Source organism: Clupea harengus, chromosome 15 (genome assembly GCF_900700415.2).
Source record: "Clupea harengus chromosome 15, Ch_v2.0.2, whole genome shotgun sequence".
Taxonomy (NCBI): Eukaryota; Metazoa; Chordata; class Actinopteri; order Clupeiformes; family Clupeidae; genus Clupea; species Clupea harengus.
The window spans coordinates 2,059,252-2,078,365 of record NC_045166.1 but is presented as its reverse complement, the minus strand read 5'-3'; the positions used below and the strand labels follow the sequence as shown (position 1 = coordinate 2,078,365).

Below are 19,114 nucleotides of genomic sequence, written 5' to 3'. Positions count from 1 at the left end.
AAATAAGACATGAAAAAGTGACTGAGTCTCTCCATCACAGACTTGCTAAATGGAAACTTGTTACTTCTCTATTGGGAAACCCCTCCTGCCAGCGTGCACCTGATGAGTCAAAGGCTGCAGCAGAGAAGGGAAACACTCCGCCCAGCCTACGCATGAAACATGCTTCAGCCTCCCTGTCAACATGATGCGTGTGTCTGTCAGAATATGAAATTATTCATTTAGGACAGGTTACAACAGTTATGAGAGGGATGATATGTTGCTGTGTTGATGTGTGTTATTTTTTTTAACTTAACAGTATCATGACTGCACTTTTGTCCCTTGCCTAAATGTTCACAAGATGTGGTGAACATGTGAACATGTTTTTCTCTCATTTTCAATCCAAGCACATTGTGGTGTTGAGTAAGGAAACATTTGAGGAACTGAAAAAAGGGTTTGGATGATAAATCACAAGGAAGTACAGATGTGGCCCAAACATGAGGACTGTAAATACAATGTCCAAAAACACAAGACCTTCAAAAGCAAAGGTGTACGCTGCAAAACACGAGATCAAGCAGAAGTACAACATAGCGGTGCGTTATATAACCAAGGCAGGCTTGCTAAACGTATCATAGTGTTTCTCATATCACATTCATTTGATTTTCTATTTACAAAATGGAAATACATATGCATTTGTCCAAATATTTTCAGGCATGATAAAAGATTATAGATACTGCACACTTAGATTCAGGTATTCAGGACATTCAGGTATAACCACAATACAACTAAGTAGGCTACAAAATGTTACTTAACCAGACTTTTCTGGGGAAAACGGGTATTCCAATTTTAAATATCCTGGCTTAGAGGGGCCTAACTCAAAATTCTGTCAGGGGGACCCAGAGAAGAAGGATTAGGGCCTTAGTCAAGTTTGCCTGGGGCTTGGTTTTGTTTTGAAGGGAGATTGGCATTGGTAGGCTGGTCATGTCTATTTGAGGGAGAGAGAGCTTGCTTGGTACACAATATGATAAATCATTTTTTTTTTTTTCATCTAGGTGCACGAGTGTTCCAGCGTTGAGTGCTCTGTGCAGCGCTTCATTATTTCCCCCTTCCTCGGACACTGCAAGTGAGGTTCCACCCTGTTCCACAGTCTGTCTGTTGTTCTGCTATTAACCCCTCTGTTTTCAGGGAGGAAATACTCTGGGCTAGGCTTAATATTCAGGGCTATGGACCTAATGCCACTGCGTCAGACTAGCTCTGGACAACTTGCATTGAGGCTGGGGACGCCTTTAGGGCCTCTCAAGGGCCAACCCTACAGCAGTGGATCAGTTGGAGCAGGTTTTTAGGGCCCATACGCCCATGTGGTAATCCAGGCCAGAGAATGAGCACAAATTAAGTGAAATAAGATATTTTCTGTTCCAAGTAAAGTGTGTTATGTTGAATGATAACGCTTCTGGCAAAAATAGACTAAAAAGTTAGCAGTAGGTCTTATTCGGAGTAAAATGTAAGGAACTATAGTTTGTGGATATGGCTGCTATACACTGATAGGGTGTGAAGCCGTACCCGTGAGTTACATTCTGTGGATTTGAGAGTTGATATTTGAGATATTGTCGACCAAACCATTTGACAAACATGGTGACTTTGACTTTATAAATGCTGCGGTCCTAATAAAGTATTTTGCTTGTCAAAGACAAAACTCTCAAGATTAGCTCAGGCACCAGCAGTTACACCAGCAGTTACAGATAATGTTTACCAGTTTCAAATTGATTTTAGAATAGCAACAACAGAACAGATCTACAATGTCCAAGGAAGCTACAATACTCTCTTTCCCCAAGTCCTTGAGAATGCATCACTGTTGTAAGTATTTCTGATGTTTGACAACCAAAACTCCCCATTGCACCTTTAAGAGTGGGTGAGTCTCTGAGACAGAGGACACTTCCTGCAGAAGCTGTTGTCAGTGGTAGTTGTTGAACAGCAGCAATAGGCTATAAGTCAAGCACACACACACACACACACACACACACACACACACACACAAGCACCTCATAGATCAAAGTCATATCGCCTATTATGACTCCACACTGAAGGTCCTTGAGGTGAATTTGCATGAATTTAAATAGATTGTTTTGTAGTACAGAGAATAGTATACTTGTTAGTTGTCAGTAACAGACTTTCAAATAAAACTCAAACATGATTGTATATACAGTATATATATACTGTATATATAAGGATAGGATCATCATAGCAAACAAAGACTCCAATACCTCCTTGTTCCTCTCCTGTTGTTGCTGTTTTAAAAGGCACTCGAAGGGCCTTTTGTAAGGTCAGGATTGTTCCTGGATTTCGGTTGGGATCGTCTCTGATCCTGCTTCCTGTAACCATAGCTTCAGAGTACTGTTGCGAAAGTGCCATTCCCCTGTGTGTATACACACACTCTCTCTCCCTCTCTTTTTCTCTCACACACACACACACACTCTCTCTCCCTCTCTTTTTCTCTCTCACACACACACACACACACACACACACACACACACTCTCTCTCCCTCTCTTTTCTCTCTCTCACACACACACACACACACACTCACACTAATCTACACGTACAAACTGATCTCTTGAAGCTGTGCAAAGTGTGCCTGTTTTGAGAACCACCAGGGCTCATTTTCTTTGAAAAATAATTGCCAAATTGTCAATTGTTTCAAATTGTGTTAGCATGTGTTATAAGTTTTATAAATTGTGTTAGCGTGTGATATACGTTTTATAAATTGTGTTAGAATGTGTTTTACGTTTTTTAAATTGTGTTAGCATGTTACATAAGTTTTATAAATTGTGTTAGCATGTTATATAAGTTTTATAAATTGTGTTAGCATGTGTTATAAGTTTTATAAATTGTGTTAGCATGTTATATAAGTTTTTTAAATTGTGTTAGCATGTTACATAAGTTTTATAAATGGTGTTAGCATGTTATATAAGTTTTATAAATTGTGTTAGCATGTTATATAAGTTTTATAAATTGTGTTATACAACACAATGTGTTAGCATGTGATATGTAGATACCTGAGCCTCAGAGGGTTTTTGTTTCTGTTGATCTGTTGGTATGTTGCCCTGAAACACATTCTGCTAATCAGCATAATTCTCACTTGTTTACTGGTTTGACTTGCGGCAGAACACTTGTGTCAAACAAAAAAAACATGCTCATAAATCAGGAGTGCTCAGGATGGTGAGCCGCATGTGGTGGGTAGATCAGCAACTCCTCCTAGATTAAGGAACCCACCACCTGAGGCACAGTCTCAAGTTGCATGAGGAAGCAGCATTTAAGAGAATGGACCCTGTTTTTTTGCATAACCTGGCTTGTCTCATTCCCTTCGGTAATGTATAGTAACGTTCATTCTCTCTTTCTCCCTCCCTTTCCCTCTTTCTTTCTATCTATCACTTCCTTGCCGGTATAGCTCAAAAAAAAAAAAAAAAATGCAGTCACTTCCTCGTTCGGGGAGATAACAGCAGAGTGGAGCTGAAGCGAGTTCAGTGTGAGACGTGACTCCAACCGCCAGACAAGCCTGCACAGGCAGCAGCCAGAGGGAGCCGAAGCGGCTGCACATCACTGTTCCTTCACTGTGAGTACCCTCCTGCGCACACTAACACCACTGGATCTGGGCTTTATCTGGAGTGACACTAACGGGGTGTCGTTTCTGAAGCGTTAGTTTTAGTCGTGGCGAGAGTCACAGCTTTTTCTAACTGTCAGAGTTTCAGTTCACTCGCGAGGAGCTTGGGTTAAGTGGGCACAGCTCTTGCAGACACTTCTCTCTCTCTCTCTCTTTCTCTCTTTTTGGTAAATGCAGAAGCACTACATTTTAGAAGAATGTGGTGTCTTGCTATGGTGCTATAACCACCAGGACAACTTTGCGAGGAGCCGAATGAGAGAGGGAACGACAGCTGTCAGGCAGGCAGACAGACTGGTCACACAGGACAGACACAGAAACCCCACCACCTCAGGGGTTTGAGAGTCTAGCTCGCAGAGTCTGGGGGTGGTGGATCACCAAATGAGTGGTTGACAAAAGCGAAGAGAGTAGCACCACAAAAGCAGGATGTGGTGACTGATTGTACAGGGCAGAGACCAATGACTGGCTTGCTCTGGCTTGTTCTGAAAGTATCTCTGGGAGATTGTTAGAATTCTATTTTCCAAAACTATTTGATTATCTACTGTGCAACGCATATGCCTACATATGAAGCGCAGTGTTAGCCTTAAAAGCTCAGTCAAGAGCTGATATGAGGTGTTGGAAGAGCATGTAGTTCAATGAGAAAAACAACTTACTCACCAAAGGCAGTTAGTCGGGATTAACTGAGCAGTTGTTTTTGGATGTATGCCTTGCCACAAGAAAAAAACGGCTTGAATTATACGACAAATGAAAGGTTATGTTTGTGCATTGTGTGACGGCAGCGCTAAAAATAGACACAAGGAAGAATCAGCCAGAAAAACACCTTGAAGGAAGATATTAAAAAAACACTCTGTACCTGCCCGGCCCAGTCCTTTGCGCTCTGTCAGTGGCTAAACCAGATCTAGATGAAAGCAGTGTGTGACATTTGAGGTACCACTGTGAGGTTAATGAGTCAGATAGAGAGCATGCCCTATACTCTGAATGCTTGTCATTTTAAAGTGACATACAGCATTCCATGTTTAGAAATGATGTGCCCTTTATGTGATTGTGTGAGGAAGAACGTGCTTGGAAAAGAATGATGCTAAGGAAGCTAATTAAATTCAAAGTGTTACTTTTGTTGAGTTGAAATCTTTTGACACCTTCAATGTAGAAAAACAAATAGCTACTTGAACACACCTCCTTTGCAGGGAGTTTCCAGTCTAATGACAGAAAGGGACAGGGAGGGGTTTTGCGGAGACAAGGTTCACCATCATGAGTTCCATCTGGTGGGTTATTTGTTGTGCCAACACAAACCCACTCGCACCTCAAGTGAAAGTGGCGGAGATACAGCTTTTGATCCAAACACACACACACACACACACGCACACGCACACGCACACGCACACGCACATGCACACACACACACAGACACACACACACACACACGCCCATGCACACACAGACACACACACATATACACACATATACACATAGACAACTCGCAACTCCTGATCGAGGGGGCTTTTTTTTGTGTGTGACGTAGATAGGTGTGTTTCTTTGAGCGCAGTCCCTGTGCATCGGTGCACCATGCAGATCTTTATCAGAGCAGCGCAGAGAAGCACAGCACAGCACAGCGCAGCGCAGACCTACTCTGAAACTCCCTGTCACTTCAGCCATGCGTTTCCTGTGTTTACAGTGACTGGGGTCGCCTCGTCAACATTGGTCAACCAGCAGCACCCACCCACCCACCACCAACGGACCACGCCCTCGCTCCCTCAGGACCTAAAGCCTCCGTCAACTGTTCCAAAACTGACAGCTCCGTCATGGAAACAGTCATGTGTTAGAGAAGGGGGACAGACGACCGAGAGGATTCCCCCAGTGAGCGAGAAGAGAGAGAGAGAGAGAGAGAGAGAGAGAAAGAAAGAGTGAGAGAAAAGCTGAGCGGAGGCAAAAGTTGCTATCACAGGAGCAGTATTGGCATCAAAGCAGGACCTGGCACCCATACAACACATGGGTTAAACACCCACAGGAGTACTACAGAGTGACTGTACCTCTACACTACACACACACACACACACAAGTAAACACACACACCTAAGGACTTAATCAGCGAACACACACATAAGCTGACTGAAACTGAGACAAACCATACTGTTAGAGAAACACAGACACACACACACACACGCAGGCTGCCATGGATCGGCAGCAGAGCAAAGTGGAGCGTTTTCTGAAGCTGGGTTACTCCCACGCTGACATCTTGCGGGTGCTGGACAGCCTCCGCCATGACGCCCAGACCAATGACATCCTGGAGGAGCTCATCAAAACCTGCCACAAGAGTACCAGCACCAGCCAAGCGTACAGCGCCGCGGGCAGCAGCCACTCCCGGACCAACGGGCATCACATGGGCACTGCCAAGACCTCCAGAGGCTCCAGCAGCAGCCCGCAGCTGGTGGCCAGAGGGTGCAGCCCTCCTCGGACGGTGTCACCGTCACACAGCCCCACGCCGGTGGACCGGAACCACGTCAGCAACTTCAGACCGGTAGTCATCGACGGGAGCAATGTGGCCATGAGGTAGGAGCTACTGTTCATACACGCTAGAGAATGGCTGGGTAACTGTATAAACTGTATTAAGACACTGTGTAAATAATGTAGAATTCTTTGCTAGTTTTTCAAATGGGAATGGGTTTTAAAATGGACTGTTGAAACACCAGTGGCTTAAGGGAGAGGAAGTGCTGGCATAGGCAATATAGATTGTGGGACCTCTCCACAGTTCTCTTGCTCAACACCTCAGCCACCAAAAATCTGTGATTTCTTCATGTTTTGCCTAATTGGCGTTGATGACAGAAAGACGTCTGCATGAAAGCAATGTGCCCTATGCACTGTGCTGCGTAACCTGGGCACAGAGGAAACCACAGGGCGGAAACCAGGTGGAACCTAGTAGAATTATAGGTACTGCTGATGGGCTGATACTCAAGATAAGAGTGCTGGTTAGGTAGTGCACTGAGAGGTCACCGGAGCCTTAAAAGCACGCTAAGAACATTTCCATGCATGCGCTTCAAAATAATAGTCATGTCATAATCAGGATCTTCATATACATTGAATTGAAACACACACAAGAAATCCAAATTTACAGTGAAACAAAACAAATTTAATAGTGAAACGAAACAAAACAAAAAAAGAGACTAAAGTATAGGTAGACATGACTGCTGCCATGTCGAGGCATAGAGCAACAAGCCGGTCGGTGTAGAACAGTGTAGCTCTAAAAGTTAATTGGGTACATGCTACTGCTACTCTGCTTGTTGTGAGGGGCAAGGGGTTGCCATACCAACACTAAGGACCCAGGCCAAGTGGTTTCAGAACAAAAGGAGTTCCTCTTTAAGACAACAAGAAGTGAAAGCCAGAAATCATTTCTTAATTTTCGGAGGAAAATAGGAAATACGTGTTCAGAGGCAGCCTAGACATGTACACCACAGCAGAGAGCAAAGAGTGACAACGCAGGCACCGTGGTCTTGACATTCTTTGCCACAACGCTGCTCTATACCATTTGACTGTGTAAAGCAGAAAGAGCACATTATGTTATGTTATGTCTTTTACTCAGCATGTATCAGCAACCCATAGACTTAGAATTGTTGGTGAATTTCTCTACCATGCATGTGGATCGATGTGTACATGCGTGCACTCTTATCACGAGGTCGTTCCATACAGATCCTCAGTTACACAGCCGTCTCAATGCTTTAAAGAGCAGTGATCGAAAGAAAACACCAGATATAGAATAGGTTTGCTTGCCTCTCAACTATAGTCCAACCTCAGCTTTAAAAATGACCAGTCATCATGACGTGTTCACCTGTTAAGTGACAGTCTCGGTGGCTGTGCGTGTGGTTAGCGTCATGTGCTATAAGGGAAGCTCCTGTACCTGACTCAGAAAAGTTCCCTCTGACCATGAACATGTGACTGACCAGACAACTCTCTCCAAACATGTATCTTTCATTAACCAGCTCCAACTCCTCGTGATGGCATTTGGCATTGTTCTGAGTTTGTCTTTAAGGCTGTCACACACGGGTTGATTCTGCAGTTCCATTACCGGGTGTGCTGCAAGCATGCATATGCAAACTTACTACCACTTCCTGTTAGTGCAGGGGGAGGGGGGTCAGGGGAAACCCCGCATTTGAGTTACCACAGGTCATAGGCAAATAAACACGCACCAGCCAGCTGACGAGAGCAGTGAACAATGCCAAAAATAAACTTCTCTGGGGTCACGCTCTCACACACATGCACACACACGACAATACTCCACTAAATCATTTTCTTTGGAATTGTTTCAATCAACCCGTGCTCGGGTTCTGTGGAATAACCTAGGGCACATTCTTTGCCAACCGGCTGGTGTTTTCATTTCAGCCATGGGAACAAACAGGTGTTTTCATGTCGTGGGGTGCAGTTGGCTGTGCAGTGGTTTTGGGATCGAGGCATGCGGGACATCACCGTGTTTATACCCTTGTGGAGGAAGGAGCAGCCGCGACCTGAGACACCTATTACAGGTAAGTCCACGTCCTGTCGTAAAGCAAAATGTCCACTAGATGGTGATATGGCGGTTGTTTTGTTTGAATTCCTGCCTTCCATGCCCGACCTTTGTTGTGAACGTGTATTTCCCCAGTTTTGTCGTTCAGTAAAACCTAAATTAAAAGGTTTTTTTCTTGCTTGTTTGTGAGAATTTCCTTAAGCTTTGCTGGCCCAAATTGCATGGCGTGTGATTGTAACTGTAGCTCAAATGATGAAAGTTAAAGTAGACAGGAATGTCCCCTCTAGGTTCTCTGTCCCCGTAGAATAATGATCATATCAATGTGTGCATGCGTTTCAGATCAACATATCCTAACTGAACTGGAACGGAAAAAGATCCTTGTGTTCACGCCATCACGCTGTATCAATGGCAAGCGGATCGTGTGCTATGACGACCGCTACATTGTCAACCTGGCCTTCGAATCAGACGGCATCATCGTGTCCAACGACAATTACCGAGATCTGCAGATTGAAAAGCCACAGTGGAAGAAGTTCATTGAGGAGCGCTTGCTAATGTACACGTTTGCTAATGACACGTAAGTATTAAATCACGGTTGAAATCATCACTTGCTATCCATGATTTGATTGGTAGGCCTACATCCATTGATTTCAATAGCAGTCTTTGAAAATGTGGGCTTATAACTCATGGTCACACAACCTGTATGACACGGTGTTGGACACCACATCTAATCACAATGCTAAACATGGAATATAACACGTTTACATCTCATCAGGTTTATGCCACCTGAGGATCCACTTGGAAGGAATGGGCCACCGCTTGAAAACTTTTTAAGGAAAAGGCCAACCGTGCCTGAAAACAAGCAGCAGCCCTGTCCCTATGGTAAGCAACAGACAGTTTATCAGATGAGGGATACTAACAGCTCAACAACTTCATCTTTTAAAGTCAGATGGTATCCTCAAGTCCACATACATATGCAGAGGACCACAGAGAGTCTGCTACTTATTGATGTTACACGAGTGAAAGTCTCTTAAAGGACGATACCAATATCTGTTCTCACATTAAATCAAAGATAAAATCATACAAAAGAATACCACATTCAAACTTGAGGGGAGGATGGAGGACAGTGGGCAGAGGGAATGTGGAGAATGTAAAGATACTCCAAGCTCACCGCAGAGCTCCTCAGCTGAATGCGGCTTAGCTCCTAACAGCTGAGGTGGACTTGTGGCTGGCGTTTTGTAGCAGGTGAGCAGAATAGTGATTTTTCTTTGGCAGGCAGGCAGTCTATTGGGGTCTGGGCTTTGAACGCCGGTCCCTGGCTCCTAGGCTGCAACACAAGGCCCCTGACTCCCTGGCCCCTAATGAACCCTTCCCCTCACACAGGCTGATCAGGCCTGTAGATAATCGAGCTTTAAAGCAAACACTTGGCTGATTTGACATCTGTCCATTGTCAGGCAAGAAGTACACCCTATGTAAGTGCAAGTGCAATAGAGAGGGGGAGAGGGAGGGGGAGGGGGAGGAGTGGAAACAGGAAGAAAACCGGGGAGCGAGTACAGGTTGTGAGAGGAGGGCTAATTTGTTTGCTTTGCTAAGTGTGTTTACGACGCATTAGAAGAGAAAGAGATGGGGGGGCCTAGGGCGCGCTCAAACAAACACGTTCCCACTGTTGACACTTTCTGAAGAGAGTCGAGGTTTACATCTGCTGCTGCTGCTGCTGCGTGTGTGTGTGTGTGTGTGTGTGTGTGTGTGTGTGTGTGTGTGTGTGTGTGTGTGTGTGTGTGTGTGTGTGTGTGTGTGTGTGTGTGTGTGTGTGTGTGTGTGTGTGTGTGTGTGTGTGTGTGTGTGTATGCATGCCATAAACAATCCTCCCACCGCCCCCCCTCTCTAAACCACCTCCCTTTTCGATCTGTTTCCTTCAGGGAAGAAGTGCACTTATGGGGTGAAGTGCAAGTACTACCACCCAGAGCGTGCCGACCAGTCACAGCTGTCTGTGGCAGACGAGTTGAGAGCGAAGAGCAAGTCGGCCATCGAGCAAGAACAGGCCCTGCACCAGGCCTCCAGCACCTCCTCGAACCTCCACCTTTACACGTCGGCTCTCAGCGACACAGGCCTGGCCGGCTACTCCCGCCCTGGGTACTTCCCCAGCATAGTGCCTTGCATGGGCCAAGAGGACCGGAGCTCCCCAGTGCTGCGCTCCAACAGCCCCAGAGGCACAGGAAGCCCAGCCCACCTGAACGGCTCGCTGCCCCCCTACGGCGGCTTCAGCTCAGACAGCGACCCAGGCTTCTGCTCCCTGGAGGCGTCCATGTCGAGGATGTTCATGCAGGAGTCGCCGCAGCAGCTCGAGGGCCAGCAGGGCCGGTCTCTGGCCTTCAGCAGCGGAGTGGCCGGCTCCAGCCACGGCAGCGGAGACTTCTACTTGTCTGGCGACCCAAGGAAGGCCACCGAGGTCGGGGAGCACCTTGAGCATTCACACAACACCGGTCTGGGCCTGCACAAGCCCGAGTGCTGCTACACTCCCATGATGCCACACTCTCACGGGACGTGCGGTCACGCTCACATGGGCGCACCTGTAGCCCGCGGCCAGTGTTTGTACTGCCAGCCACATCCCCACGGGCACACGCCAGCGCCATCACACGGCCACTGCAGCGTCCGTTTCCACAGTCACGGGCCCCCCATGGAGGAAGCACACCACCAGAGGCCGTACCGGGGTCATAGGTCACTTGAGTTTGGATGGGGTCAGACGCAGGCGGAGGTGGCTGCAGTGGGTAGACGCTCCAACTCCTCCTCCAGTGACAGGAGGGAGATCAGGGCACAGCTGAGCACCATTTTCCCGCAGAGCTCTGTTGAGCAGGTCATGGGCCTCTACCCGCACGTCCACGACTTGGCCGAACTGGTGGCACTGATACAGAAGTTCAAAACTAGCTTCTGAGATGTCTTCTATCAAACGCCTTTCCCTCTCTCGCATCTGGACTCTCAGACGGATGTTTCTTTCTCAGGTTTGTCTACGTGCTGTTTACAATTTCAAAAACCATAGTGCCCTTAAAGGCTCCTCCTGACCTTTGAACTCTGAAAGTCATTCACTGTCATTTCCTTTATCCTGCTCATTTTGAAAGCAGTTTTTTCTATTTAGACCGTCCACACCGAATGTGTTTTTTTTCAATGTGAATGTGCCATGCACTTTAAAAAAAAAGTAAGGGGCAATTATGGCAGTAAACCCTGTTGGTTATGTAAAAGCATTAATGAACTACTGTGTCAAAGCAACACAATTGTTGTTTTTAGTTCCGTAGCCCCGATGTGGGGATTGCCAAAGCATGTCACTGCCATGAAACAGGTTGTTGAATGGAAGATTCACTGACAATAAACATGCAATTGTTGAAATTTACCTGTGACGTGTTTTGTACAAGGATATGTTCACCGTTCGTCTCATTATGCTAAACCTTTTTCTTCCTGGTAATAATTCCTGGCACAACATAAAAGTGCCAGTATTGTCAACAAGGAAGTTTTCAACTGGCTGCAAGCCATAAGGAACTGTTGCACTTCTCGTTCTCATTAAGCATTTATGTTGTTATGCAGACAGAACCTGAAACTTCAAGGGGTTGTTTTTTATTATTTTATTCTTATCTCTACTGTCACCTAGTGGATAGCTCTTCAAGAGGTTGTCTCTGTCAGGATCATCGCTGTTCAACAATCACAGCAAAATCAGAAGTAAGGTGGGAAATCATCCAGAATTTCAGAATAGATTTTTTTTATTTTTACAAATAACTTATCTGTTACAAAGACAGTTTTCCCAGCTAAAATCAAAAACAACTTTAGATATCCAAATTAGTCTCTTTTTTTTTTGTTTTTAATTAATAAAACACATATGAACAGATTCGTCTCACTGGGCTGTGGCTGAAGCAGGTACTGGATTTCCTTTTTTTAAATTTTAAAACAGGTCAAAGTATCACATAAGTGCTTCAGAGATATCGCGTCAGTTTAACTCTTTACCCTTCCTCTGATTCCATCCATGTAACGCTTCTTTTTTTCAAAAGGACACATGTGACTGGTGACTGCATAGATTACTCATACACATAGCATTCCAATACACCAGGGTGAGGCAGCTAATTACAACATGTGAGAATTTTTTTTCACAAAATCTCAGAGGAAAGAAAATAAAAGAAACTTCAAATATTAAGGTAAAAATCAATAAAACAGTAAACACTGAATTCTCAAATCAATAGGAAGGGTCAACATATCTGGGGAGGGGAAATTGCTTTGGCACTGTCTGTTTGGGCTTGTGTAGATCGAGTCCTTCAGGCTTAAGGCATTAGTTGATGCACACAGGTGAATGACGCACACTTAATCAATGACGAGGCTGTCTGATACACAACTGTCCTGGACCTTTGATGGATTTTAATCTATTGATTTTATTGCATACTTGTAAACCCACCATGACTGTTCCATTTGTGAAAGCCCTTCTGCTGTAAATTCACCTTTAGATCAAGCTGCGCACATACACCTGGGCAAAATCACCCCAAACACCCCCCACCCCACCCCCCAAAAAAGTCCAAGCCCTCAAACTTTGACTCTGGTGAATCTAGTTTCTTTTTCTATCAAATGTTTCTGGGTGCATGGTTAACCATGCACACTTCTCTTGGCACCTGCATTCCAGTTGTCAGATAAGATGGTTAGTCATTCCTTGTTTGTGGGCTTGTTTTGTCCTTGTTACCAGTCCAAAGTTCTCTTGCATCTTTAGACACGAGGAAGAAAAAAAAAAAATCAAAAAGAAAAGAAATAACTCCATCTTCCGACTTCCGCTGCATGCACAGATGGTACGTGGGACCGTCAGCAGCGTTGCATGCCAGTAAGGAGCAGCGAGCGAGCGAGCGGACCAGAGCTCTCATGAACGCGTCCTGAAAAAAAAAAAAAGAAATGCTCCCTTGCTTGCACCGCCTCCCATAGGCGCCGCTTCCCTCCTCACAGAAATCAAGTTCAAAAGCTTACAAAAATGGGCAAATCGTGCTTATTCATGTTCAAGAGGAAAGGGGGAGAGGGAGGGAAAAAAAAGGATGAAAAGTTATTGAAGTCTATAGAGCTATACTTACAAGAAATATAAGAGATTCATAGTGTGAGAAGGAGGCATCTTTTTTTGTCGTTTAAAAAGCACATTCTAAAACTATGTACAGTTATAAGTTCAAGGGGATGGTTTTCTCCTCCGTTGACTGTACACATGTAAAGCATGCAGTTTCATTTTTCTCTTTTTTGGTTGGTTTTTCGCTACAGATTGCAGAGGCATCGATTTGGTGAGGAGTACTCTGAAATAAAAGGACGATAACAGAAAAACGTTTGCTTTTTCTCTTTTTTTCTCCCATCGCTGGCAGAAACTCCGCCGAATCGTTCCCGTCGACCCCTGGAGACAGCAACCCAGACGCAGAAGACACTCCGGCCCCCGAAGTAGTGCGTGTAGTTTCCCCTTCAGGGCAAGCGTGGCACACGGACAGACACACTCCAGTCCAGATCCCATTTTTCTCTCCATGCTTTTCAGGAGAAGAGCCCAAATCACTGGCATCCACACAACCTTTCCCTGTGTGTGTGTGTGCGTACAGGCAGTGTGTGTGTGCATGTGTGTGTGTGTGTGTGTGTCCATGTGTGTGTGTGTGTGTGTGTGTGAGGCACAGTACTCTGATAATACTGAAGAAGGGAGCAGGGAGTTCTCCCGTGAGCAGAAGAATGCCCCTCAGAGCAGGGTGGCACGTACACACAGACTCAAAGGAGAGGTACCCCTCAGAGCAGGGTGGCACGTACACACAGACTCAAAGGAGAGGTACCCCTCAGAGTGGCACAGGGTGGCACGTACACACAGACTCAAAGGAGAGGTACCCCTCAGAGTGGCACAGGGTGGCACGTACACACAGACTCAAAGGAGAGGTACCCCTCAGAGTGGCACAGGGTGGCACGTACACACAGACTCAAAGGAGAGGTACCGGTGGCGCTGCTGGCTTCTGTTGGCTTCTTTTTTTTTTTTTTTTTTTTTCATGTTTTCTTTGTTTGTTTGTTTAAGAGACACAACCTGTAAACTCTATCCAGTCAAGCCTTCAATGATTCAGCATTCCACAAATCTTGGAGGAAACTCAAAAAAATAGGAAGGAAAAAAAAATGAACGACACCAAAGAACAACAAAAAAAACCTACTTGTAACCCTGTCCGTGTTTTCTCAATAGAACTAGAAGATTGGAGAAGGAGCGCCGTCCGCTCCCCCACTGTAGCTGAGTGTGTGTGTGTGTGTGTGTGTTTGGCGTCCGCTCTCCCGCTCTAGCTGAGTGTGTGTGTGTTTGGCGTCCGCTCCCCCGCTCTAGCTGAGTGTGTGTGTGTGTGTGTGTGTGTGTGTGTGTGTTTGGTGTCTGGTGGAGAGTGGCATGGGCGCGGGGCACGGGGCGTTGGCGTGGCGTTGGCGTGGCGTCCGCTGTGGCTCAGAAGTGACGCGGGAACTCACACTGTTCACAGCGGTTGAGGGCGGGATGGTTGAGGAAGGTGCAGGCCGTGCAGCTCCACTGGGTGCCCTCGTCCTCCTCCGAGTCGGCCACCGCCCGCACACTTTTACAGCTGCTGGAGTCTGCTGAACAGGGGATGGTGGAGGGAGAGAGAGAGAGAGATGGGGGAGGGTGACAGGGAGAGAGAGAGATGGGGAGGCAGAGAGAGAGATGGGGAGGGTGACAGGGAGAGAGAGAGATGGTGTACAGAAAGTGAGGGAGCAAAAAGGTAAAGAAAGAAAGGGGTGGGGATGAGAGAAAAGGGAAGAGAGAGGGAAAGACAGAAAGAGAAAGAGGGAGAGTTGGGCAGAAACGGACAGAAATGGAGAAATTAAAAAAGGCGTGTTATTTACATACAAGGCATTCATTAATGAGGCAAAAATGTAAACACGGTCTCACATAAATGTTCCATGTTCAAACACACACCGCAGCTGTGTAGCCCTCCCTCTAGCCTCACAGGCCTTCCATCAAACTAGCTATCAGAGTTTCCCCCAGATACATCTATAATCCCCTCTCCAAAATGAAAAACAACCCTGAGTGCTCCTGCAACTCAAAGTCAAAGAATACTCGAGATAAAGCATTGCCAAGATTGGGCTTCAAAATACAGCTGAGCTTAAGGGTGGGTCACACATACAGTCCACACACACACACACACACACACACACACACACACACACACACACACACACACACACACACACACACACACACACACACACACACAAATAATCCTCTGACAGCCTATAAAGTGAATTAGAATAGATCTGAGATAGCATATCAGTAGCCATCCACTGGATTCCATCGTGTCACCTGTCCCCCTGCCTCTGGCCTACATGTGTGGGTGAACTGATCCTTCAGTAAACAACCCAGCTGTAAAATAGGACTTAATAAAGACGAAGCTGGAGTTTTTACACAGACTAAAATGGGCTAGCTGAGGCCTTGTGTTTAATAAAGAGCGTGATGCTAAATGCTAACGTCTGGCCTACATGTTTTAGTGGGACAACATTGATCAAGCCAGACACAGGAAATTGTGCTGTGGTGTTTCCATAATAATATCTTACTCAGACCCAACAGTCATGTACAGTGCATTCAGAAAGTATTCAGACCCCTTTACTTTTTTCACATGTTTTGATGTTGCAGCCTTATGCTGAGATCGTTTAAATTCAGAATGTTTTGCAAATGTATTAAAAAGGGTTATTCAACACCAAATCGACAAACGCCTTCTGCACGGTCATCTCAGATTCTCTTGAACATTTTAAAGTGTGACCTTCCAAACTAATACTTGCAAAATCTCAGCTTGCTACATGAAATACTTTCTGAGAAAAGAAATTCTGAACACAGTATCCCCTCTTGCACGTTGACAGACTGGGGCAAAGTTTGGGGTTCGTCATCTCAAAAAGTTTTCATGCTAGAGGTTTCAAATTTTGAACAGATAATAACCTCCATATTTAGTTTGCTGTTTCTTCACCAGTCACAGTGTTTTCAACACTAACCCTAATGACCAGAGAATCCTGTTTCTCAGTCTGAAAGTCCTTTGAATCCCTTTCTGCTCCAACTCCAAGCAGGCTTTCTGTGTCTTTCTCTCAGTAGAGCCTTCAGCTGGCCACTCTGCCTGAAGCCTAAATCCGAGTGTTGCGGAGATGGCTGTCCTTCAGGACATTTTCCCATTTCCACAAAGGATCTCTGAAGCTCAGCCAGAGTAACTATTGGGTTCTTGAGCACCTCTCTTACCAAGACCGTTCTCCCCCGCCTGCTCAGTTTGGCCGGAAGTCCTGCTTGTTCCATCCAGACATCTTCCATTTAAGAATTACGGAGGCCTCTTGAGAACCTTCAATGCAGCAGATTCTGTTTGTTGCCTTCCCCAGATCTGTGCCTCGTCTCCTGTCTCTATCCTCTGCAGGCAGCCCCTCCAAACTCATGGCTTGGTTTTTCGCTCTGATATGTACTGTCATATACAGCCAGGTGTGTGCCTTTCCCAATCATGTCCAATCAGTTGAATTTACCACACATGGACTCCATTCGAGGTGCAGAAACATCTCAAGATGATTAGGAGAAAAGGGGGGCACCAAAGCTAAATTTGAAGCGCCATTGCAAATGATCCGAATACTGTCAATGTGTATATTTCAGTCTATCCTTAATAATAAAGGTAATAAATAATTTCAACAACATAACAAAGTGGAAAAAAAGTGAAGGGGTCTGAACAGTTCCTAAATGCACTGTATTTCACACTAATGGTGTGCATATTAACACTGTCTACACAACACTGTCTGAGATTAAAGCTAACACCTACTGAGTAAATATGTTACACAGATACACATCCTGATCTATTAGATTATTGAACACATTTTGAAAATTCACAACATTCATTTTTCAGAATGAAAAAAAAATGATGGTAGAATTCCTCTGAAAAGGTTTGTGGGCAGTGTTGATGGACAGACATGACCCGGCAGAGTAAATGGGGGAAAAGGATGGACTGCAGAGGACAGACGGAGAGAGATGAAACAGAGACACAGAGACAGACAGACAGACAGACAGACAGACGAACCAACCCAGAGGGACAGGAGGAGGGAGAGCAGCGGTGGCATCCATCTTTAACTTGGAGGTGACGTTTATTTTCCGTCCTCTCCTGTCCAATGAGCCAGGGTATTCTGGCCCTGAGGGGGTCCCAGAGAAGAAAGCAGGGGGTGACAGGATGAGTGGCAGAAAAAGAGAAGAGAAAGAGAAGAGAAAGATGGACAGAATCAAGAAATAATGAAGTTCATACACTACAGATACAGGCAAACTAGAGAAACAGCATTCATAGCATTGCTAAGGCTGGATGTTGCTAGGCTCAGGCATCGTTACTGGAATAAAAGAGCACAGTACTGCCCTGTATACTCTCCAATGGAGAAGGAGAAAGAGGAGAGGAGAGGGGAGCTGCAGGGAGAGGATCAGACTGTCCAGAAAGGAACACGCCACCTTTTCTAGAACTTACCAACAGATAAAGTACCTTTGGGTTTTGGAGGGACCGGACCTAAGCATTCAAGGCTGTCATAGAAGTTCTGAATTGCACTGGGGTTGAAGTGTGGTCCTGCAAATACAAGAAGAATGACGAGGTTACACACAGCTCCTTCTTGTGATGAATTTCATACACACACACACACATCTGTGAAACACTCAGCTGACACAGAGCTTAATAATTAAGACACCCACTCACACACATACACAGAAGGGCTGGGATAGTCATCAAGTAACACACTGAGCAAACTAGATTTGATCAGACTAAGCAAATTTCATATACTCAAGATAGGACCCAGTCATCCACTAACACACACAGAGTGACTGTCGCCAGTGACCCATTATGAATATGTATCGTTTTCAAACAGTAGGCACGCCCTCTTAAAAAAGAAAGTGCTGCACAGTCACCCACTGACACATACTCAGAACACTACTTCTCACAGACACAGTAAAGATACAATCACACACACACACACACACACACACACACCACACACACACACACACACACGCTTGAATCCCACACCAATGTAGGACAGGACGGAGCAGGTGATGACTTGACAGGATGTGGACGAGTCATCTGGCGGCCACTAAGGGGGACAGAATGCGCCGAGTGTGCACAGAGATGACTGCGGAGCTACCGGTAAAGAGCTTCACTCGTCTGCAGCACACACACACACACACACACACACACACACCACACCCACTTCCTCTGTGTTGGCCCCACTCACGCATCTGAGATGCTGGTCATACGCTCAGAGGTGCCTGGGGCCCAATAAATCCCTTTGCAAGCGACCAGCGACAGGATGCAATTCAGGAAACTGCTGGTAGTTAACAGCACAATAGCAGCACTCTCGCAGCGAGCGAGCGAGTGAGCGAGCGCCGGGGCCCTGGAGCCAAGTTCTGCAGCGCTTTTCTCACGAAACTCGCACCAAAATATTTCTTCCTCTTTCATTCTTTAAATTATAAACGTGACATTGTCTTTAGAAGGAAACAGTTGTTGATGGAAATATAGTGGGGTTGGCGTGACTACAAATGGCACAGAAGCTTATGGGTTGTTCATCAGAGGCTTATCGGTAGAACAAGACATACTAAGGTGACAAGTTGCTCTTCAAGTTTCTAGAATTCACAGACCAGTTCCTTAAAACTTTAGAGGAATACCCCGTACATATTATACGGATACGGATATTATATGTTGGCCAACAGTTCTACAACTTTGCCAATACTAAACAAGGTAATCACTGGTAATGATACTAGTGAGTCCAAATCTGAAATAGTGCAAAAAGGACAGAACAGAATATCATATGGAATCCTTGCATTTAATGAGAGCGCAGAGGATCCAATGATAAAAAAGCGAGTGGATTTCATTTGATAAAAAATGAAACACCGGAAAGTCAGTTATGTTCCACAGCAGAACACAAAGCTTAACGATGGAGACTTCCAGTCGAGTGACAGACAACTCAAACTCACTTTTTTACTTTGTATAAA

At 45.5% G+C, this 19,114-nt stretch overlaps 2 protein-coding genes across 2 annotated transcripts in view; one reads left to right on the top strand and one right to left on the bottom strand.

The window, feature by feature from the left end:
* The first annotated feature begins 2,758 nt into the window (after positions 1–2,758).
* On the top strand, positions 2,759–11,503 carry LOC105897016 (probable ribonuclease ZC3H12D). The gene is made up of 6 exons (XM_012823858.3): positions 2,759–3,584; positions 5,302–6,176; positions 8,001–8,140; positions 8,461–8,695; positions 8,894–9,000; positions 10,038–11,503. Exons 2-6 carry the CDS (start codon positions 5,800–5,802, stop codon positions 11,048–11,050), a joined length of 1,872 nt encoding a protein of 623 aa, XP_012679312.2. The 5' UTR covers positions 2,759–3,584; positions 5,302–5,799; the 3' UTR covers positions 11,051–11,503.
* A 214-nt stretch (positions 11,504–11,717) lies between these two features.
* The window catches only part of tab2 (TGF-beta activated kinase 1 (MAP3K7) binding protein 2), a 20,740-nt gene continuing 13,343 nt past the window's right edge, over positions 11,718–19,114 (bottom strand). The window contains 2 exon segments of the mRNA XM_031581160.2: positions 11,718–14,715; positions 17,604–17,699. Coding sequence (XP_031437020.2) covers positions 14,570–14,715; positions 17,604–17,699 — 242 coding nt within the window. The 3' untranslated portion in view covers positions 11,718–14,569.

Coding starts and splice junctions, on each gene's coding strand:
- LOC105897016 (XM_012823858.3), top strand. CDS start 5,800: ATGGATCGGCAGCAGAGCAAAGTGGAGCGTTTTCTGAAGCTGGGTTAC. Junction 8,141..8,460: donor ACCTGAGACACCTATTACAG/GTAAGTCCACGT, acceptor CATGCGTTTCAG/ATCAACATATCCTAACTGAA. Junction 9,001..10,037: donor GCAGCAGCCCTGTCCCTATG/GTAAGCAACAGA, acceptor TGTTTCCTTCAG/GGAAGAAGTGCACTTATGGG.